Raw genomic sequence first — 19455 nt, 5'->3', positions numbered from 1 at the left:
GTCTTAGTCAGGGGGGGGGAACTCGTTTAGTGGTGGTCCCCAAATCCAGGAGCTCATTCTCCGACCCCAGCCCCTGCGGCCCACATATAACCCTTTGTTGTAGTAACATGGCGTGTTAAAATTTGAAATTTATTAAACTGAAATGTAAGTTATTCCAGGCCAATGAAGGGTAACATGGAGAATCAATGAAGAAAGTGAGTGTAACCAGTAGAAACCATCAACGTGAGGAGCTTGTGTTATGAAACTGACAATCATTCATGTAATAAACATGTTTATTATTTGTGTCGTCTTACATGTAGGTAAATGTATTCACCAAAAGTATTTAATTTCTATGCAATTTTGTAAAGCTCATATGCAGTTCCCTGAAAATTCTCGCTTTAGAATTAATACGTTGAATTGAATGTGTGCTGTGGAATTGGTTCTTTCTCACGTTTTTTGTTGCGGGTGAAAGAAGCACTCTTGTTAGCTAAAATAATGTCTTTGTTTCAGCAGTCAGGCAAGGATATGAGACATTACAATTGTGTGGCTTGAGTCGATATAGGAAGATCATAGTGCTTCACGTAATAGAAGACATGTGAACCCAGGACATATTGCAGCGAGGCAAGCACACCATTGTACCACGAAAATAGTACCTTCAGGATCGTACCCAAAGCAGATGGGGTGACTCGCAATGGATCTTGGGAATGTCCCCTCTGAATAATGTAATGTTGGTATTTGGGAAAGCGCCTACTTCTTCCTTTGCCTGCAGAGAGAGAGCATTTGAGAGCGAGCTCTGTCTCAGTAGCTTTATGCTACCTGACCCATAGATGGTAGAGAGATTTGTTAGGAAGACTCCACATGCTGACACCTTTTATCCTTCTTCCTGACAATGCTTAAGTAGGGTTATCACTTTAAAGTTAGTGTAGGGATAGATTTAATGCTTCTCACTCAACAACCCTCGACGCAAGGGAACTTGGACTCATGCTTTCTGATCTTCTGCATTCTACTTCTTGAACTAATTGTGCTATTCATGTTGGATAGTCTAAATTGGATACACAGATTTGGCTTCATGCTGATTCCAATGTATTTCTATACTATCGTATTAAGGGGTCTTCAGTTGTTTTTGGCTTTGTAAAAAATAAAACCAATCTTAAGTAGCTGTTTGTAGTTATTGTGTGTCTAAGTGGATTATAGATTAATTGATTGGCTCCCTAATAAATCAATCAATCAATTCGTCTTCATTCAATCATGTTAAAAGGTTCATAAAGGCTCATATAAATAAATCACATTAAAAATAATTTGATATTTCCTCTTCCTCATGCAAGTCCACAGGAATGACGTAACTGAATAACAAACCAGAGGGTTAGGAAGTGTTTTCAGAAGGTATAATGCTACCCGACACTGCTTAAAATTCATTTTCTTTCAAATTGGTTTAAGGTAGGCATTCCTTTCACACTCATATAGACTGCAGAATAAAAATATATGCAATTCTGTTTGAGGTGATAAGTTATCACAGGGGCACAAGCTTAAGTCAGCGTGGTTATATATTTTTTCAGGATAACCTAACAGTAAATGTATCAAGTTGGTGTGGAACCTTAGCAGTATAAATCTATGTTGCATCCTGTTTACATTTGCTAAATAGGAAATGCCTCCTCCATTTAAAAGCGGGTTGAGGTCATATGCCCGGACTGGATATTTCTCATTTTGTTGTATCGTTCATGTATACTTGGTCATCAACATAAACATATCACTAACTCTCTGTTTGGAAACCTTCTTACAGCTAGGGGGTCTTTAAAAAGTTCGTAGGGACCAATATCCCTTAGCCGTAACTCTGCATAGCTGAGCCACCTAGCCCTCTTTCCATTTGTCCATTGCTAAACAGCTCCTTAATATTGATTGGTTCAAAGGAACAGTGTCTCTCCTCCAGATTGAATGACAGAGGAGGAGTGGAGCTAACTGATGTAGTCTGAAATATAAGGTATATCCAGTTCTGAGTGTAGAATACTATTTGAGAAGGAAGAAGGAAAACCCACTACAGATTTAAAGAATGCATTTTCAGTAGTTTGTAGTGGTGTTAATGCTGCCATACCCCACACCCCAGGTCCATAAGTCGCTGCTGCTTTAACTCTTGCCTGATAGATGTTTTTATCGGTGTTAGGGGTGTAGCGCCCAATTTTCTTGAAAAGCCTTTTAAGGCAACAATACCCCTCTCCATCACCATCTTTCTTCCCTCCATCAGTTTTGCCCACAACAGATCTTTATCAAAGAGAATATCCAAGTAGGGAAACAAGTTGACTATCTCAATTTTTTGCACCCCTGCACAAAAGTGCGGTACCTTTTATTTCTTTGTAGCCCCTGCTATTAATATTAGTTCGGTTCACTTTCAACTGAAGTGAATCCATAAAGGAGACATATGCAGTGATCAGACTTTGTAGCCCAATCCCTGTTCTGGCGATTAAAACCGCATCGTCTGCGTAGGCCAGTATTGGTAACATTTGGTTATCGGAGAGAGGAACATCCCTAGTAGCCACAGTTAATGCCTTTTCTCCTCCGTTTGTGTGTAGAGAAAAGGGGCCAATACACAACCCTGCCTTACACCGTGGGAGATTTTAAAAGAACGTGTACAATCTCCAGTTTTGGTGTAACGCATTTCCATATGATTGCCTGATAACATTTAATATGGCAGGTTAAACCCCCATCATATCCATTATAGACCATAGCTTATCATGGGCCACGCAGTCAAACGCTGAGCTAAGGTCCATTAAGGCCATTTATAATTTGCCCTCCTTCATTTTGGTATATTTTTCTATGATCAGTGCTAAATTTAGACACTGATCTAGGGTACCCCTTCCCTGCTCGAAGCCATACTGGGCCTGGATCAAGATCTTATTTTCTCTAGCCCAGTCCTCTAAACGAGAGAAGAGAAGGCGGCCCATAAGCGTTGATGTTGTATCCAGCAGGGAAATAGGTCTGTAGTTTTGTGGGTCTGCCCTATCCTCTTTTTTGTAGATAGGTACTATCACCCCTGTGGACCATGAAGGAGGGGGGGGGACTACCAATACTATACTATTTAAGACATTTGTTAATAATGGGATCCATAAATCTGGATTATCTTGAAAAAAGTCTATTGGGACTCCGTCGGGTCCTGGGGCCTTTCCCGAACTATACGAGTCCAGACCCACTTTGACCTCAGTAAGTGGAAATGATAGGGCGCTTGGCATATCTCTGCATTGGTGCGTGACAATTTATTATACCTCGGTGTGAGGTAAAAATATTTTCAAAATGTAATACCCATGCCTCCTCATCAATCAATCAATCAATCAAGCATTTATGTAGCGCGCTACTCACCCGGAGAGTCTCAAGGCGCTTGGGGAGGGGGGTCCGCTACTGCTCGAACAGCCAGGTCTTGAGCTGCTTCCTGAAGGTGAGGTGGTCTTGGGTCAGGCGGAGGTGGGTCGGGAGGGAGTTCCACATCTTGGCGGCCAGGTAGGAGAAGGACCTTCCTCCTGTGGTGGCTCTTCGGATGCGGGGGACGGCGGCGAGGGCGTGGTTGGTCGATCGAAGCTGGCGTGTGGGAGTGTAGAAGTTGAGGCGGTTGTTGAGGTATCTTGGGCCTTGGTTGTGTAGGGCTTTGTGTGCGTGGGTGAGGAGTCGGAACGTGATTCTCTTGTTGACCGGGAGCCAGTGCAGGTCTCTGAGGTGTCCGGAGATGTGGCTGTGTCGGGGGATGTCCATGATGAGCCTTGCTGAGGCGTTCTGGATCCGCTGGAGTCTCTTCTTGAGTTTAGCAGTGGTTCCGGCGTAGAGGGAGTTACCGTAGTCCAGTCGGCTGGTGACGAGGGCCTGGGTGACCGTCTTCCTGGTCTCGGTGGGGATCCACCGGAAGATCTTACGTAGCATGCGCAGGATGTTGAAGCACGACGAGGAGACGGCGTTGACTTGTCTAGTCATGGAGAGGGAGGAGTCCAGGATGAAGCCCAGGTTGCGTGCGTGGTCTGTTGGTTTGGGTGTGCTGCCCAGGGCAGGGGGCCACCAGGAGTCATCCCAGGCGGAGGGCGGAGGGCGAAGATCCCAGGATGAGGACTTCCGTCTTGTCTTGACAACAATAGTTGTGTTGTAAATTCTGTTTGTCCCTCCCGTAGTGGTGGGACATTCCCCAACACTAAGGCCAAGGGAGACGCTGCTGGGGGTAAATGTAGAATCTGTACCATATTCACCTGGTTAGTCTTGACAGAACTTCTTTCTTTCGCCAAACTATCGTGTTTACCCCGCCCTACCAGTGTACTATTTTGGCCTCTAGGAAATATATTAAAGTTTACCACTTCCTGAGTTATTGTATCAACCACTTCTATCAAATTTTTTGCAATGGAAGACCTTGTGTTGCAGGGGACCGGACGGCTGAGTATAAGTGGAGCTGCATTTGAGGTTGTTGCCTCCCGATTATTGCTTGCCTGTTGTGCCCTATTTATTAAACCGGGGGTGTGTTTAGTATCATTGGACTGCTGCCAGTTCCAGTTCCAGGCTTATCCTGGGGGATTGATCTTATTGTCACTTGAGTACAATTTTTTAAGCTACATCTAACCCATGGAAGTTGTCTTTGGTATGATATTCTAGGCAGCTTTTTTCTTCTCTATCTGATTTAGTTTTAGTGAGATAGGGTTTAGCATTGTGTAAACCAATGTTTCTAATCTCTGCCACATAGGTTCAGTCATCAAGGAGCAGGAAACAGTGTCTCCTATCTCTCCGTCAGTTAGTTCCTGCTGGCCTGTTCCCGATGTTACATCCCCCTCCCGGTTATTAAGTCTCGGGGCTTTTGATGATTTAGGTCTTTGCGAACCCCCAGCCCTTTTTCTCTTTACAGCAATGTCAATACTACTCTTCGGGAGTCCTTTCATTGCAGCCACCCTTAAAGAAACTCTTTGCGAGGTGCCAGTCAAGTCCATGTCCTGAGGTATAGGTACTATGCTGGTGACTTCTTCCATAACCTTGTCTCTTCACAGTGGCTCAATTGGGTTTCGATTTGACAATGCCCCCCTGAAAGATGTTCTTTTATGATTAGGAGGTTCCAACGATAATCGGCATTCTGTTATCTCAATTGCGTGTGCCAGGGATTGACATTGCCATTGTTAGGAAAGAGTCAAGTGTCCCCACTACGCTTGCGCCCCCAAGGACAATTTGGCCCTCTCGGTTGCTCATCTTAACTTTTGCTTTCAATGCAATCAGAGGGGCGGTGAGTGGGGGAACCACTGAGTTGGGGTGTCAGTCTCAGGCAACACATACTCACACTCGATGAAAAAACACTTTACCTTTGATCTTCTCTGGAGCTTCTATGGACGTTAGAGGGGGCCTCTTCCGGGCTCCAACGGGCGTGTACGGCCCGCCCTTGGCCCGGGCTTCACCCAGGCACGATTTTAAGCGCGACCTGCGCGCTCGGAAAGATGGAAGTTGCAGTCCTCCCCGTAATGCTCCTCTGGTTATGGGCTCAGTCTCCAGGCACACAAACAAGAGGCTACAGCGTGCCGTGGGTCGGCACTTCGGATTTAAGCACGACCTGTGCACTGGGGATGATGGAAGTTGCAGTCCTCCCCCGTAATGCTCCTCCGGTTGTGGGCTCAGTCTCCAGGCAGACAAACAACCAAGCGGCTACAGCGTGCCGTGGGTCGGCACTTTGGATTTAAGTGCGAACTGCGCACTGGGGATGATGGAAGTCTTGTCTGAGTTCAGTTTCAGGCGGCTGTTCATCATCCACTCGGCTACGTCTTTCATCCCTTCATGTAGGTTGGCGCTGGCGGTGGCGGGGTCGTTGGTGAGGGAGAGGATCAGCTGGGTGTCATCGGCTTAAGATATGATGTTGAGGTTGTGTTGGCGTGCGGTGGCCGCAAGGGGGCTCATGTAGACATTGAAGAGGGTGGGGCTGAGCGAGGAGCCTTGAGGAACGCCGCAGATGACTTCGGTGGCTTCTGATCTGAACGGGGGAGGCGGACTCTCTGTGTCCTTCCGGTGAGGAAGGAGATGATCCATTGTAGTGCCTTCTCTTGGATTCCGACGTTGCTGAGGCGCTGCACTAGGGTGCGGTGGCAGACAGTGTCGAATGCCGCGGAGAGGTCCAGGAGGATGAGGGCCGCTGTTTCCCCGTTGTCGAGCAGGGCTCGGATGTCGTCAGTGGCTGCAATGAGGGCGGTCTCGGCGCTGTGGTTGGCCTGGAAGCCAGACTGCGAGAGGTCGAGGAATCCGTTTGTCTCGAGGAAGGCAACCAGCTGCTTGTTGACGGTCTTCTCGATGACTTTGGCCGGAAACGGGAGGAGCGAGATGGGGCGGTAGTTTTTGAGTTTGGTGGGGTCCACTGATGGTTTCTTCAGTAGAACGCTGAGTTCGGCGTGCTTCCAACTCTCCGGGAAGGTAGCGGTGTCGAAGGAGGTGTTGATGATGTCCCGCAGGTGGGGCGCGATGACAGCGTCGGCCTTGTTGAAGACGTGGTGAGGGCAGGGGTCGGTTGGAGATCCGGAGTGGATGGAGTTCATCGTGCGTAGGGTTTCTTCGATGTTGATCGGGGTCCAGGCGCGGAGGGTGGTGGTGGGGGGTGCAGGTGCGGTCGTGGGGTGCGTCGGCTGTGTGCTGAAGCTGTTGTGTATGTCTGCGATCTTGTTGTGGAAGTAGGAGGCGAGGGAGTTGCAGAGGTCTTGTGATGGGGTGATGTCGTTGTTTCCGGCGCTGGGGTTGGAGAACTCTTTGACGATGTTGAAGAGTTCCTTGCTGTTGTGGGCGTTATTGTCCAGTCGTTCCTTGAATGCGGTTTTCTTGGTGGTGTGGATCAGTTGGTGGTATTTTCGAGTGGCGAGCTTGAGGGTGGTCATGTTGTCTGGTGTTGGGTCTCTGCGCCAAGCTCTCTCGAGGGCTCGGCAGTTCTTCTTGGAGCTCTTGAGTTCGTCGGTGAACCATGGTGCTTTCTTACTGCCGGGTCTGCTGGGCGGGGTCCTCAGTGGGGCGAGGTTGTTTGCGCAGTTGCTGATCCACTTCGTGAGGTTGTTGGCGGCCTTGCTGGGGTTTGCTGAGCTGGCGGGGGGGTCCTGGCTCAGGGATGCAGCGAGCTGGTCGGCTGTAATCTTGTTCCAGCTTCTGCGTGCAACCTGTTGCTGGTGGTGGTGGATCGTGTTCTTTCTGAAGCTGAAGTGGACGCAGCTGTGGTCCATCCAGTGGAGTCCGGTGGCGTGGCTGAAGCTGATGTCCTTGCTGGAGGAGAAGACGGGGTCGAGGGTGTGTCTGGCGTGGTGGGTGGGGGTGGTCACCAGCTGCTTGAGACCGAGGTTGGCGAGGTTGTCCAGCAGGGTGGTGGTGTGGCGGTCGTTGTTGTTCTCCAGGTGGAAGTTGAGGTCCCTGAGGAGGATGTAGTCAGCGGAGAGGAGAGCGTGCGGGCTGATGAAGTCAGCGATGTCTTCGCTGAATTGTGTGCGTGGTCCCGGGGGTCTGTAGTTGAGGGTGCCTCTGAGGGTGGTCTTGGGGTCGGTGTGGATTTGGAAGTGCAGGTGTTCGGCGGTTGTGAGGGTGTCGTCGGTGTTGGTCGTGATGCGGATGGTGTTCCTGTGGATGATGGCGATGCCTCCTCCGGTCTGGTTGCCGCGGACCCTCCGGGTGATCTTGTATCCTTCCGGGATGGCGATGGCGATGTCGGGTGCTGAGGAGGCGTTCATCCAGGATTCCGTGAGGAAGGCGACGTCTGGTGATGTTGTGTCGAGCAGAAATGTGTGTATCTAGAGATGGGTCATTGAGGGTCTTAAAGTAAGGCACATTTACCAACTTCCAGAACTCAGAACTGCTTCCAGATTTGGCTGCGTTATCCAAATTGTCCCATAAGTCCGCCCTGATTTCCTTTTCTCTTTTGTTTCTTGCTAATTCATATGCGGCCCAAAATGTTCTTATTTCTTCATAATTCCTCCGCTTGCCTTTTAGGGCATATAGCAGAGCCTTCCTAGTTTTTGTGCAAACAGGGTCAAAGCAGCTCCCATCTTTGCCTTTCTTTAGCGCTTTTGTTTTTGTTAGGGCTGATTTTATTTTTCCCAAGATATTACAAAAGGCTGGTACAACTTCCCAAGCGTGAGCGTCTGGGTCTAAAAATTGATATATATATCTTCTTGGGTATTTTCTATGATTTTTGGGACCAACTTGATTTTATCGATATGTGCCCATTTGAGCTGTACCCCATTTTTCCTAGTCACAATAGGTGTGTCAACATTACTTCTCTGTTGTCTCTGAGGTACTAATACATTCAATTTCATTGAAACTATGGCATGGTCCCTGAAAGTTGTAAAGATGGTGTCTACCTTTACAACCCTTGTGATGAGTGGGGCGGTCCAAAGTATGTAATCGATCATTGACTCCACCCCATTTCTTTGGAAGGTTTCCGGCAGAATATCCAAATTGAAATCTGGGTCACGGGTTATTTCCATATTTAAAGAAGCTAATAGCTTATGTAGGCCATTACCATAGTCACTAAGAGCAAAATGTTGTATGGGATTACCCCGCATATCCTCAAGTCTACAAACATGAACTATATTATGGTTACAGGGATGTATATTAAAGTCACCTAGCCTTATAATATTTATGTTCAGAGACTTGTTACTATATACGATGTCAGATATGGCTTTGTCTACTTCTCCCACAATCGTATGCATTGTTGGGCCAAATCGGTTGTTATAAAAATTTACTAGAACCCATATCCCTTCCTGTTGTATTCCCAATACCAAAATATAAAAATGTTGGTTCAGTTGTACATTTGTTTTTACTTTTACCACTAGATCATTCCTAATTAAGGTCAAAATACCTCCATTTGCCCTCCCTGAAGTAGATGGAATTGCTTCACTCTGAAAGGATCTAAAACCGGTAATGAAAATCGGGTCCAGGGCCCATGTTTCCTGAAAGTATACTATTTCCTGATTGTGCATGACTGTAACAAATTGGTATCAGTCAGTTTATGGGCGATGCCAGCCACATTCCATGAGGCTATTTGCCATACATTTCTTTGTTTCTCCTGTTGTGTAACAAGTAAATGTGAACTAGGTAGCTGTGGGGTAGGTAGCTGTGAGCTCTCCATGTTTACCGGAGTTTGGGGGAGTTGCCTTTTTTTCATCTTCTGTGTGCTTGTGCATGCTGACTGTAGGCAGTAACAAGCATCAAGGTCGGACAGGGGCGCATATCTATTCTCAGACCTCCAATCCGTGGTCCCACTATTTCCCCAAGACTGGCTCTCTTATGATCTTTCCTTGATTTGTGAATACCCCACAGGTCTTGATAGTGTAGGTGGTCCACAGAAAAATCCCAGTGGTAAGGCAGTAATATGTGAGTTTCTCATGTAAACATTACCCAAGTGCTCCAGGATGAAACCAACAACAAATTCACTTTTAAAGTTTAAAACCACACAGTCTCCTGGCAAGTGTTTCCTAGCTGGGCCCACCCATGATACTCTTCTTGCCATGATTAACTGGTTTGCAGTATTCCTGCCTATTGGCCCCACCATATCCAAATTTTGGGTTAAGCAGTGGAGAGATTTGGACAATAGTTGTGTTGTAAATTCTGTTTGTCCCTCCCGTAGTGGTGGGACATTCCCCAACACTAAGGCCAAGGGAGACGCTGCTGGGGGTAAATGTAGAATCTGTACCATATTCACCTGGTTAGTCTTGACAGAACTTCTTTCTTTCGCCAAACTATCGTGTTTACCCCGCCCTACCAGTGTACTATTTTGGCCTCTAGGAAATATATTAAAGTTTACCACTTCCTGAGTTATTGTATCAACCACTTCTATCAAATTTTTTGCAATGGAAGACCTTGTGTTGCAGGGGACCGGACGGCTGAGTATAAGTGGAGCTGCATTTGAGGTTGTTGCCTCCCGATTATTGCTTGCCTGTTGTGCCCTATTTATTAAACCGGGGGTGTGTTTAGTATCATTGGACTGCTGCCAGTTCCAGTTCCAGGCTTATCCTGGGGGATTGATCTTATTGTCACTTGAGTACAATTTTTTAAGCTACATCTAACCCATGGAAGTTGTCTTTGGTATGATATTCTAGGCAGCTTTTTTCTTCTCTATCTGATTTAGTTTTAGTGAGATAGGGTTTAGCATTGTGTAAACCAATGTTTCTAATCTCTGCCACATAGGTTCAGTCATCAAGGAGCAGGAAACAGTGTCTCCTATCTCTCCGTCAGTTAGTTCCTGCTGGGCTGTTCCCGATGTTACATCCCCCTCCCGGTAATTAAGTCTCGGGGCTTTTGATGATTTAGGTCTTTGCGAACCCCCAGCCCTTTTTCTCTTTACAGCAATGTCAATACTACTCTTCGGGAGTCCTTTCATTGCAGCCACCCTTAAAGAAACTCTTTGCGAGGTGCCAGTCAAGTCCATGTCCTGAGGTATAGGTACTATGCTGGTGACTTCTTCCATAACCTTGTCTCTTCACAGTGGCTCAATTGGGTTTCGATTTGACAATGCCCCCCTGAAAGATGTTCTTTTATGATTAGGAGGTTCCAACGATAATCGGCATTCTGTTATCTCAATTGCGTGTGCCAGGGATTGACATTGCCATTGTTAGGAAAGAGTCAAGTGTCCCCACTACGCTTGTGCCCCCAAGGACAATTTGGCCCTCTCGGTTGCTCATCTTAACTTTTGCTTTCAATGCAATCAGAGGGGCGGTGAGTGGGGGAACCACTGAGTTGGGGTGTCAGTCTCAGGCAACACCTACTCACACTCGATGAAAAAACACTTTACCTTTGATCTTCTCTGGAGCTTCTATGGACGTTAGAGGGGGCCTCTTCCAGGCTCCAACGGGCGTGTACGGCCCGCCCTTGGCCCGGGCTTCACCCAGGCACGATTTTAAGCGCGACCTGCGCGCTCGGAAAGATGGAAGTTGCAGTCCTCCCCGTAATGCTCCTCTGGTTATGGGCTCAGTCTCCAGGCACAGAAACAAGAGGCTACAGCGTGCCGTGGGTCGGCACTTTGGATTTAAGCACGATCTGTGCACTGGGGATGATGGAAGTTGCAGTCCTCCCCCGTAATGCTCCTCCGGTTGTGGGCTCAGTCTCCAGGCAGACAAACAACCAAGCGGCTACAGCGTGCCGTGGGTCGGCACTTTGGATTTAAGTGCGAACTGCGCACTGGGGATGATGGAAGTTGCAGTCCTCCCCCGTAATGCTCCTCCGGTTGTGGGCTCAGTCTCCAGGCAAACAAACAAACAAGCGGCTCCCTAACAAATTTTATCCTCTCAACGCTTTCATGCCATGAAAAAGAACCATGAAATTGTGTTTCTAGAACAGGTCCAGAACATATGAGGCCGGCCCTTTCAGTAATGAAGATCCTTAGCTCTACCCACCTCAACTCCCTCATCATTTATGTTCAAGAAGGTAAAAGGTTCTAATTGTGAGAGGCTATTTGTGGATCTGACTGTATGCACTGTAAAGAGAGAAAATGAGTAGCTGTCAGGCCTGCCCTAGTTTATCTTTAGCTATGCCACTTATTGTGGGTCTCTCTGTAATGGCCTGATTTCTGCATATGCTCTCCATTGCCATAATTCCTGATTACTTCTTCCATCCAAATTCAGTTCTTTCTTGCACTGGACTCTTCTATCCCTGTGGAATTTAGAATTATTGCCTTAGTAAAACTGTGGTAGTGGCAGCAATATTCTTGCTCAGTGCTAAAACGATGCCAAAATGTTATGAAAGTTTCTGATGTATAAAGCCTCACTCTAATGTCCGGCCAGCATCAGAGATGAAAATTCTCAAAAAGCTTGCTCAACTCAAAACATTTACATTTGTGTATCAATTTGAAGGTCAGATGTATACTCTGCCAAGTTTTCAGTATTTATACCTGCATAGTCAGTTTTTTGGTTGTGCCATATGATCCTCATTCAGGCCTGTTTATGAAAAGGTAAACATTTGCGCTCCATCCACATGTGCTCTAGCTTTTAATCTCACACAGTGCCTGCGGATCCCATTGGTGTCTGTCTTTGTGATTCACAGATTTTTGTTTAATAAACATTTCCAGATGTCAAGATCAGTATAATAATAGACAGTTTATAAAGCGCCTGGTAACACCTTCCCGGTGTGTCCCCGCGCTTTTATGGAAGAGCTAGACACTTTAGCATAGACTGCCCGCCCCGACGTGCCCCTATAGCCTATACAGATGAGTTTTCAGTAATGCTCTAAACTTGACTTCCACGCTCTCTAGTCTCATCTCCCGAGGGAGCTTATTCCAGGTGCGGGCAGCCATTACACTAAAGGAGCGCCCTCCCATTCTTGATTTATTAGCCCGCTGGACCACCAACTGACCCGAGCCTCCCGAGCGAAGAGCCCTCGAGGGTTCATATCTGCACACTAGGTTATCCAAATAAGAAGGGGCCCTCTTCCATACAATACAATGGCACATCAGGAGGCATTTATATTGGACTCTTTTCTTAACCGGCAGCCAGTGCAGGGTGTCCAGAGCCAGACTGGAGGCCGCTCTCCTAGGTCGTCTCAGAACCAGACGTGCGGGCGAATTTTGTAGGACTTGTAATCGCCCCAAACTTTTCTCGGTGGCCCCCAGGAATAGCACATTCCCATAGTCCATCCGGGAAGTAACCAGCGCCAGAATCAAGGTCCGTCTGGCTGGCAGGGGGAGTAGGTCCAGCGTTTTATTCAGTGTTTTCAGAACACCAAAGCATTTACCGACTAGTCGTCGGATGTGTCCCTCATAAGACAGGGTGGGATTAACCCACACCCCTAGGTTTTTTGCTTCCTCACATGGTACCGGGGTGGGACCCCAGACATGGCGGCCACCACTCTGATGACCAACTAAGACTATCTCCACCCACTATCAATACCTCCGTTTTAGAGCCATTCAATTTTAAGCAGTGGGAGTCCATCCAATTAGCCAGAGCCTGCATACAGGCCTTAAAGTTGGATGCTGTCATTGCAGGGGCTTGGGACAGAGATAACAGCAGTTGGGTGTCGTCGGCGTATGATACTAATTCCACTCCATACGCCTGAGCGATCCCAGCCAGGGGGGCCATATATAGGTTAAATAAGGTGGGGCTCAGGGCAGAGCCCTGAGGCACCCCCTGGTCCAGTGCCATTTCAGAAGAGCGGGCAGACCCCAGTTGGACTTGGAAGAAACGGCCCGTGAGGAATGACTTTAGCCATCCCAAGGCAGCCCCGGTTACACCACCATCGCTAAGACACTGCAGCAAGATGGAGTGTGCTACAGTGTCAAAAGCGGCACTGAGATCTAGCATCACCAGTGCCATGGTGTGCCCAGCATCCGCTCCCTGTCTCAATGTTTCAGTGGCTCTCAGAAGGGCCGTCTCCGTCGAGAAGCCTGCCCGGAAGCCCGACTGAGAGGAGTGAAGAATCTCAGCCCTCTCCAGGTGGTCCACCAGTTGACGATTTACGACCTTCTCTGCCACTTTGGCCGAATAGGGAAGCAGAGATATAGGTCTCAGATTTTCAAGAACCTCCATACCCACATTCGGCTTTTTCCTGATTGGCAGGACAATAGCCTTCTTCCAGTCTGCCGGGAGCTGTTGGGAGGTGAAGGAAACGTGAAGCACCTGCCTAAGCAGGGGTTCAAGTACCTCCAAACCCTCAGCCAGCACCCTGGTAGGCACAGGGTCGCGCAGAGAGCCTGATTTTACACTGCGGCAGATACTGCGAAGGTCTTCCGACGGGGGGATACCGAAGTGCTCCAATCTCACCGTCAACCCTCCCCGCCCCAGTGGTTCTATAAACTCAAGGCCACTAGCAGGTTGTTCAGAAAAGGAAGCATAGATATTCTTGACTTTCCCAGCAAAGAATTCCGCCACCCGGTTACACTCTGCCACCGAATCGGTAGACGGGGCGTTTAGGCTCGGTACCTGGGATATTTCTTTAAAAATTTTAAATAACTCCTTCGCGGAGTGCTCTGCCTCTTCTATCCGCGTGTGGTAATATGCGGCCTTGGCCCCTCGCACTTGCCTTTGATATTTCCTCATAGCTAACTTGTAGCCATCCTTACTCCCAGAGCAGGATGTCAGCCGCCAGCTGCGCTCCAGCCTCTTACACTCAGATTTAGCCACCTGTAACTCTGGAGTAAACCAGAGGGCGGTCCTGCTTCTTTTACTACAAGACTTAGAGCTGCTTAGTGGCGCCGTGGAGTTTAAGGCATTTAGAATGCGCTCATCAAGCTTAGAGTTTGCACTCTCAATATCCCCGCCAACCAGCGGACCCCCGCTTAGTATATGCATATTAAAACTATTCTGGGAGATCTGCTTCCATTTGCGACACAAAATTTTTTTTGTGTCAGCTATGTTCTTCTCTTAGACTGGGCTAATTATCTCGAAGGGAACTAAATAGTGATCTGACCATGGAATCGGGATTGGGGTATCCACAGTCACACCATCCCAGCTAGCGAACACCGGATCTAATAGGTGACCGAGTGTATGCGTAGGGGAGTCGTTTTTCAGCTCAAGTTGAAGTTCCTGAAATTGCTGACGAAGGTCAGTGACATCTTTCAATTGAGTATCTTCTAAATGCATGTTTATGTCACCTAAAACTAACAGTTTGCTCCATCTAATAGCTAGGTGAGCGACGCCCTCAATGATACTAGACCTGAAGTTTCCGTAGCTGCCTGGGGGGTCTATATAAGAGGATCCCGGATATAGAATCCTGTGGACTAAGCCTCAGATTGAACGTACCAGCTTCGCTACTGTCTATTTTAGTCGGGAGTAGAGTGCATTCAAATGGGGCCTTTACAATAATAGCAATCCCCCCACCTCTTCCTCCTCCCCTGTCAATTCTGGCTATGGAATATCCTGGAGGGACCACGTTGATAATGTCCGGGTCCGAGTGTTCGCCCAACCACGTCTCCGTTAGAAAAAGAATGTCTAGCTTCTCATCCAACAGGAGATCCCGTATTTGAATGCAGTGCTTACTCAGAGATCGACAGTTCAATAGGCCTCCTTTAACTCTCAGCCCATCAGCAAAGCCGGCGGGTTCCCTAATGAATTTAAAGGAGCAGTAGGGGCAATCATGAAGCGCAATCGCCTCCATAGATCGTCTGCAGGGGGTTTTTAGTGGTGGGCATAGGTCACGAAGCTCCTGACTATCATAGTGGATGGGGACTCGCCCAAAATGGGCAGGGATTGTGGCCCCTAGCCCCGACTGGCCGCGGACGGGCGCAGACGGGCTTAACTTAGGCGCAACTTCGTTGCGCCTTCGTCGCGCCCGCTGCGCGGTCGCGGTCCCACACACATAAGTAGGCAGACGGAAATTAGGAGGGAGGGGCAGCTAGAGCGCTGACCTCCCTGCGTTGAGCCCGGAAGTGCTGGGCTCCTCCTCACCCTCCGCAGCAAACGCCCACACTGGGCGCGGCGGAACGGGGCGGGAGTGCAGGAGGTTAGTGACCCCCCGGACTAGTATATCAGCCCCAGAAATCGTGCAGGTAAGTTAGCAAGCAACACTGTAAGCGTAACAGTTAAAACACACAAGCAGGCGTTTCTATTGATTAAAAAGCGCTCTACATCAGCGCACACTACAATTTTAAAAATTCAGTGCAGTATTAAAATGCTATTGATTAGCGTACAAGTGAAATGGCCAGTTAACACACAAGCGGAGGGAGCCTGCCACTGCCACCGGCTAGCTCTTCTCCTCAAGTGGCCGCTTTCTCACCTGCTTTAAATAGAGGAAATGCATACAGCGATGATAACAGATTTATTTTGCATCACCCAGCCCTCTACTGATCTTGCTCCTCCTGGGCGAGATGCCAAAGGATAGTTACCCAAAATGAATTAATGGGCTGTTTGGCCAAATACTAGTGCTTTTTATGGAAGATAAGTCCATCCACAGGGATCCTTCCTCATGCCTGCTGCCTTCTTCACTTCGGACCTCTCATTCCATCTCCCCTGCCTGCCCCACAACACTTTGAAGTACCTTAAGGTGGTGTAGAACATCACATAACATGACACAACAAAAAGTCACAAATTGCATTATCCCTAAACAGTTTTAACCTGAATATCACACAGTTAAAACGAGAGACTGCAAGGGTACCTCTGTGTTGACATTAGAGGAATAGGAAGTAGATATACTTACTGCCCAGTGCATTTTGGTGTATGTTTACATAGTCTGTCTCTGAAATTACAAAAGTATTGTTGATTGACTCATGACAGATCGAGCTGGAGAAATATTTCAACAGACAAACAGCACACTTCCTCAGGAGCCAGCTCTCTATGGGCTGGTATTTACATAAAGTGGGGTAATGCAGCGGCTTTAGGGATACTCCCAGTGGTGAAATCAAACTACTACAGAAGGAAAGACAAATTAATATTTCAATAGATAGGAAATAATGAAGTCCAAGCCTTACAAACAATGTAGTTATCCTGTTTTCCTATGAGAGACAGACGCCCAAAGTTAACAATTTGTTCTGCAATGCAGCAAACCATATTTGCTGCACTGTGTTGCTCAAGGTGGAAAACAGTGCAGAGCCATATCTTTTAAAATTACTTTGCTGCTGCTCTCATTACACATCATTTTGTAATGTTTTCTTTACAACATTGCAAACATTCATGTCCCATGGCAGTGCAGGTTCCTTGGTGTGGGCATTATTGACCACATCAATAACACTCAAGGTTCTTCTCATGTTGGCTGTCTTGGTCTATTTTACTTTATGACACTCTCTAAATGTTAATCTTTGGTTTTCAAGTTCAAGAAAAATTTATTTCGGCAAGTTCTGCAATAAAAGTACAATAGTATAGCATTTTTATACTCATTGTCATAAAAACACATAATAAAATCTAGCAAAAATAAAAAAGGGAATTTAAAAAGGAACAGCGGTAGCAAATATTGAATGTAAGCAAGATAACCCCAAAGGCAAAACAGTTAATGGAGGGAAGAGGGACACGCCCTAACGAGAGAGGGCCTCATAAAGTGCATCAAGCATATACAAGTATCACATTTAAGGATAACATTAGAGGCGTATTACATAACGTCAGCATATAGCACATACTGTTTAAAAATATAAATAAGCGAATGTGAGAGATAAAAAAAAAATATGCTTCAATCAATAGCATTTAAAATCAGGGAAATTGAACTTTGGATAGAACGACGGCAGCTATGGGCAGTGCTCTAACTGCTGACCAGGCATCTTCGTCTGTTCCATTTTTTAAAAATTTGGCAATTGGCACAACCAAAACTTAATAAGTATCATGTTTGAATATCCTAAAGAACTCTCTATAATTTCTAATACCCAGATTCCTACAGAGTTGAAGAACCCATTTAGATCTAGCAGCACTATATAGGGGGCAAAAGAAGATCACATGGATCTCTGTTTCTTCCATATTCTTGCCCCCGGGGCAGAACAACTTTTTTGCACCCACCCAGTTATTGGTAAATGCATATAGGGGGAGCGTCCCGTGCCTAAATTGGAGATACAGTTTCTTTGCTAGAAGACGTTGAATAAAATCTAACTCAGGCTCCAAACTATAGGGCTGCTTTATGTCTAAAAACCTGTAGGTAAGACTGGATGAGTCTACTGCCTGGAACTTACTTGCCAGTCTCTGTTCTTGCAAGGCCGATGTTAAATATTGTTTAGATATTGTGGGACAAGACTCTTCAGGTGTAGCCCACATGTCATTTCTCCCTAATTTGCAAAGTTCGTTCCAAATAAAAGACAGCCAGGGAATCTTCCCCACCCCCGGATAGACAAAACTGATTTAAGCTCCTCTCTGTAATGTTCCAACTAAGGAGTGCTTCATAGCCTACACCAATATAAAAGCGGGCGAAAAGCTATCAAGTCAGCAATAGGAGCAATGCCCATGTCCATACTGAGGGGAGTTAGTGGGGTACTTTGCGGGAGGCCCAGAAGTTACCTTAAAAAAATATTTACAGTTGCTGTCAGAACATTACTAGGATGGTGGCCCCAAAGTTTGGCACCATACAACGTCGCTCCCCTTGCCTGGACCTTATATATTTGTGCTGGGGGGCCAATCACTTTTACAGCACAGTTCCTATGCACTTTTAAAATCCCCCCACTTGCATGGATGAGTTTTTAATTTACCTTATTAATCTGTGGGCCCCATTCCATTTTCTCATTGAGAGTAATACCCAGGTAGTCAAAAAACGGGACCCTCTCAAAGGACTTGGAATCCAATTTTGGGTGCGGGCATTGGTTGAGTCAGCATGAAACACCATGTACTTAGTCGTTTTTTATTTTTACCTCTAGATTCCTTTTTTTGCAAAACGAGCTAAATTCCACAAGGACACGCTGCATCTCCATGGGTGTTTTCAATAGCAATAGCGTGTCATCCACAAACATTAGTGCAGGTATTTTGCGGTTAGCAAGTTTTGGGCAATCTATATCCCTAACAGCCAAAAGGTCCTTAATTAATCCACTGAGAAAGAGGGAGAAAAGGGTTGGGGCGAGAACACAGCCCTGTCTCACTCCTTTCTCAATGGGAAAAGGAGCCAATAGTTTCCCGCCATTCCCAAATCTAATTCTGGCAAAAGTACCATCGTGAAGGCGCTTAAGCTGTTGGCAAAGATAAACTGGCACACCCATCTCATGCAAAAGGCCCCACAACTGGTCTCGATCCACCATATCGAACGCGGATTTTAGGTCCACTAACGTTAGGTAGAGGGAACCCCCTTCCAGTATTATGGTTTTCCAGTGGATTAGCTGTAATCTAAACAGCTGATCGATAGTAGATGTCTTCGATCTAAATCCAGCTTGTAAGGGAGTTAATACATTATATTGGTCCATCCAGGCCTGCAACCTCTCCAATAGGACACAAGCAAAAATCTTTTGTGTTACATCGATTAGGCTGATAGGCCTGTAATTTGCCGGTTCTAGTGGGGAACCCTTTTTAAAGATAAGGTTGATCTCAGCACCCGCCCAGGTTGGGGGGGGTTCAAGCCATGTAGTAATGCATCAAAAAAGCACTGTAAGTATGGTGCCCAGACTACCTGTTCAGATCTAAACAAATCCCCTGGGACCCGATCCAATCCGGGAGCCTTATTTTGTAAGACTTTGATCAGGGCCACTGACACCTCGGCTAGGGAACAGGGGGGTATCTTGGTAAGGGGAACATGAATATGATCTATACAGTCAATGCCGGGCAAACCCAACTCAGAGGCCCCTAATTGTGACTTTGAATGTAAAGATTTAAAATGGCTTCGCCACACCTCCTCCCCAAGGTTTGGCTCTATTGCACACCTGCCCTCTGGTTTTCCTGTTTTCACAAGATTCCAGAATCCTCTTGGATCTTTTTCCTCTAGAACTTTTTTGATGGCCTGCCATCTGTCAATTTCCCATTCAGTTTTATCGAATAAAATAATTCTTTTAAAATGCGTCCTTGCGTCCTTAATGCTCGCATTGTCACCCACCCTTAATTTAATCGGCAGAGCGCTCTTTGCATCTCTGCATGCCCTATTATACCAAGGGTGTTTACCTCTATATTCATTTCTTTTGGGGGTTGAGGGATTAGAGAAAAA

The 19455-nt window shown here is 46.8% G+C and overlaps 1 protein-coding gene across 4 annotated transcripts in view; it reads right to left on the bottom strand.

Annotated features, from left to right (window-relative positions):
• LOC147705943 (uncharacterized) overlaps positions 1-19455 on the bottom strand; it is a 433145-nt gene that overhangs the window by 122457 nt on the left and 291233 nt on the right. For all 4 annotated transcript variants that reach the window (XM_086929001.1, XM_086929002.1, XM_086929003.1 and 1 more), the window contains one exon: positions 16060-16098. In XM_086929001.1, the coding sequence (XP_086785127.1) occupies positions 16060-16098 (39 nt within the window). The remainder of the gene's footprint in view (positions 1-16059; positions 16099-19455) is intronic.

The sequence above is a fragment of the Lissotriton vulgaris genome, chromosome 7 (genome assembly GCF_964263255.1).
Source record: "Lissotriton vulgaris chromosome 7, aLisVul1.2, whole genome shotgun sequence".
Lineage (NCBI taxonomy): Eukaryota > Metazoa > Chordata > Amphibia > Caudata > Salamandridae > Lissotriton > Lissotriton vulgaris.
Note: the sequence above shows the minus strand (reverse complement) of the source record. Positions and strands in the feature narration are given on the sequence as shown.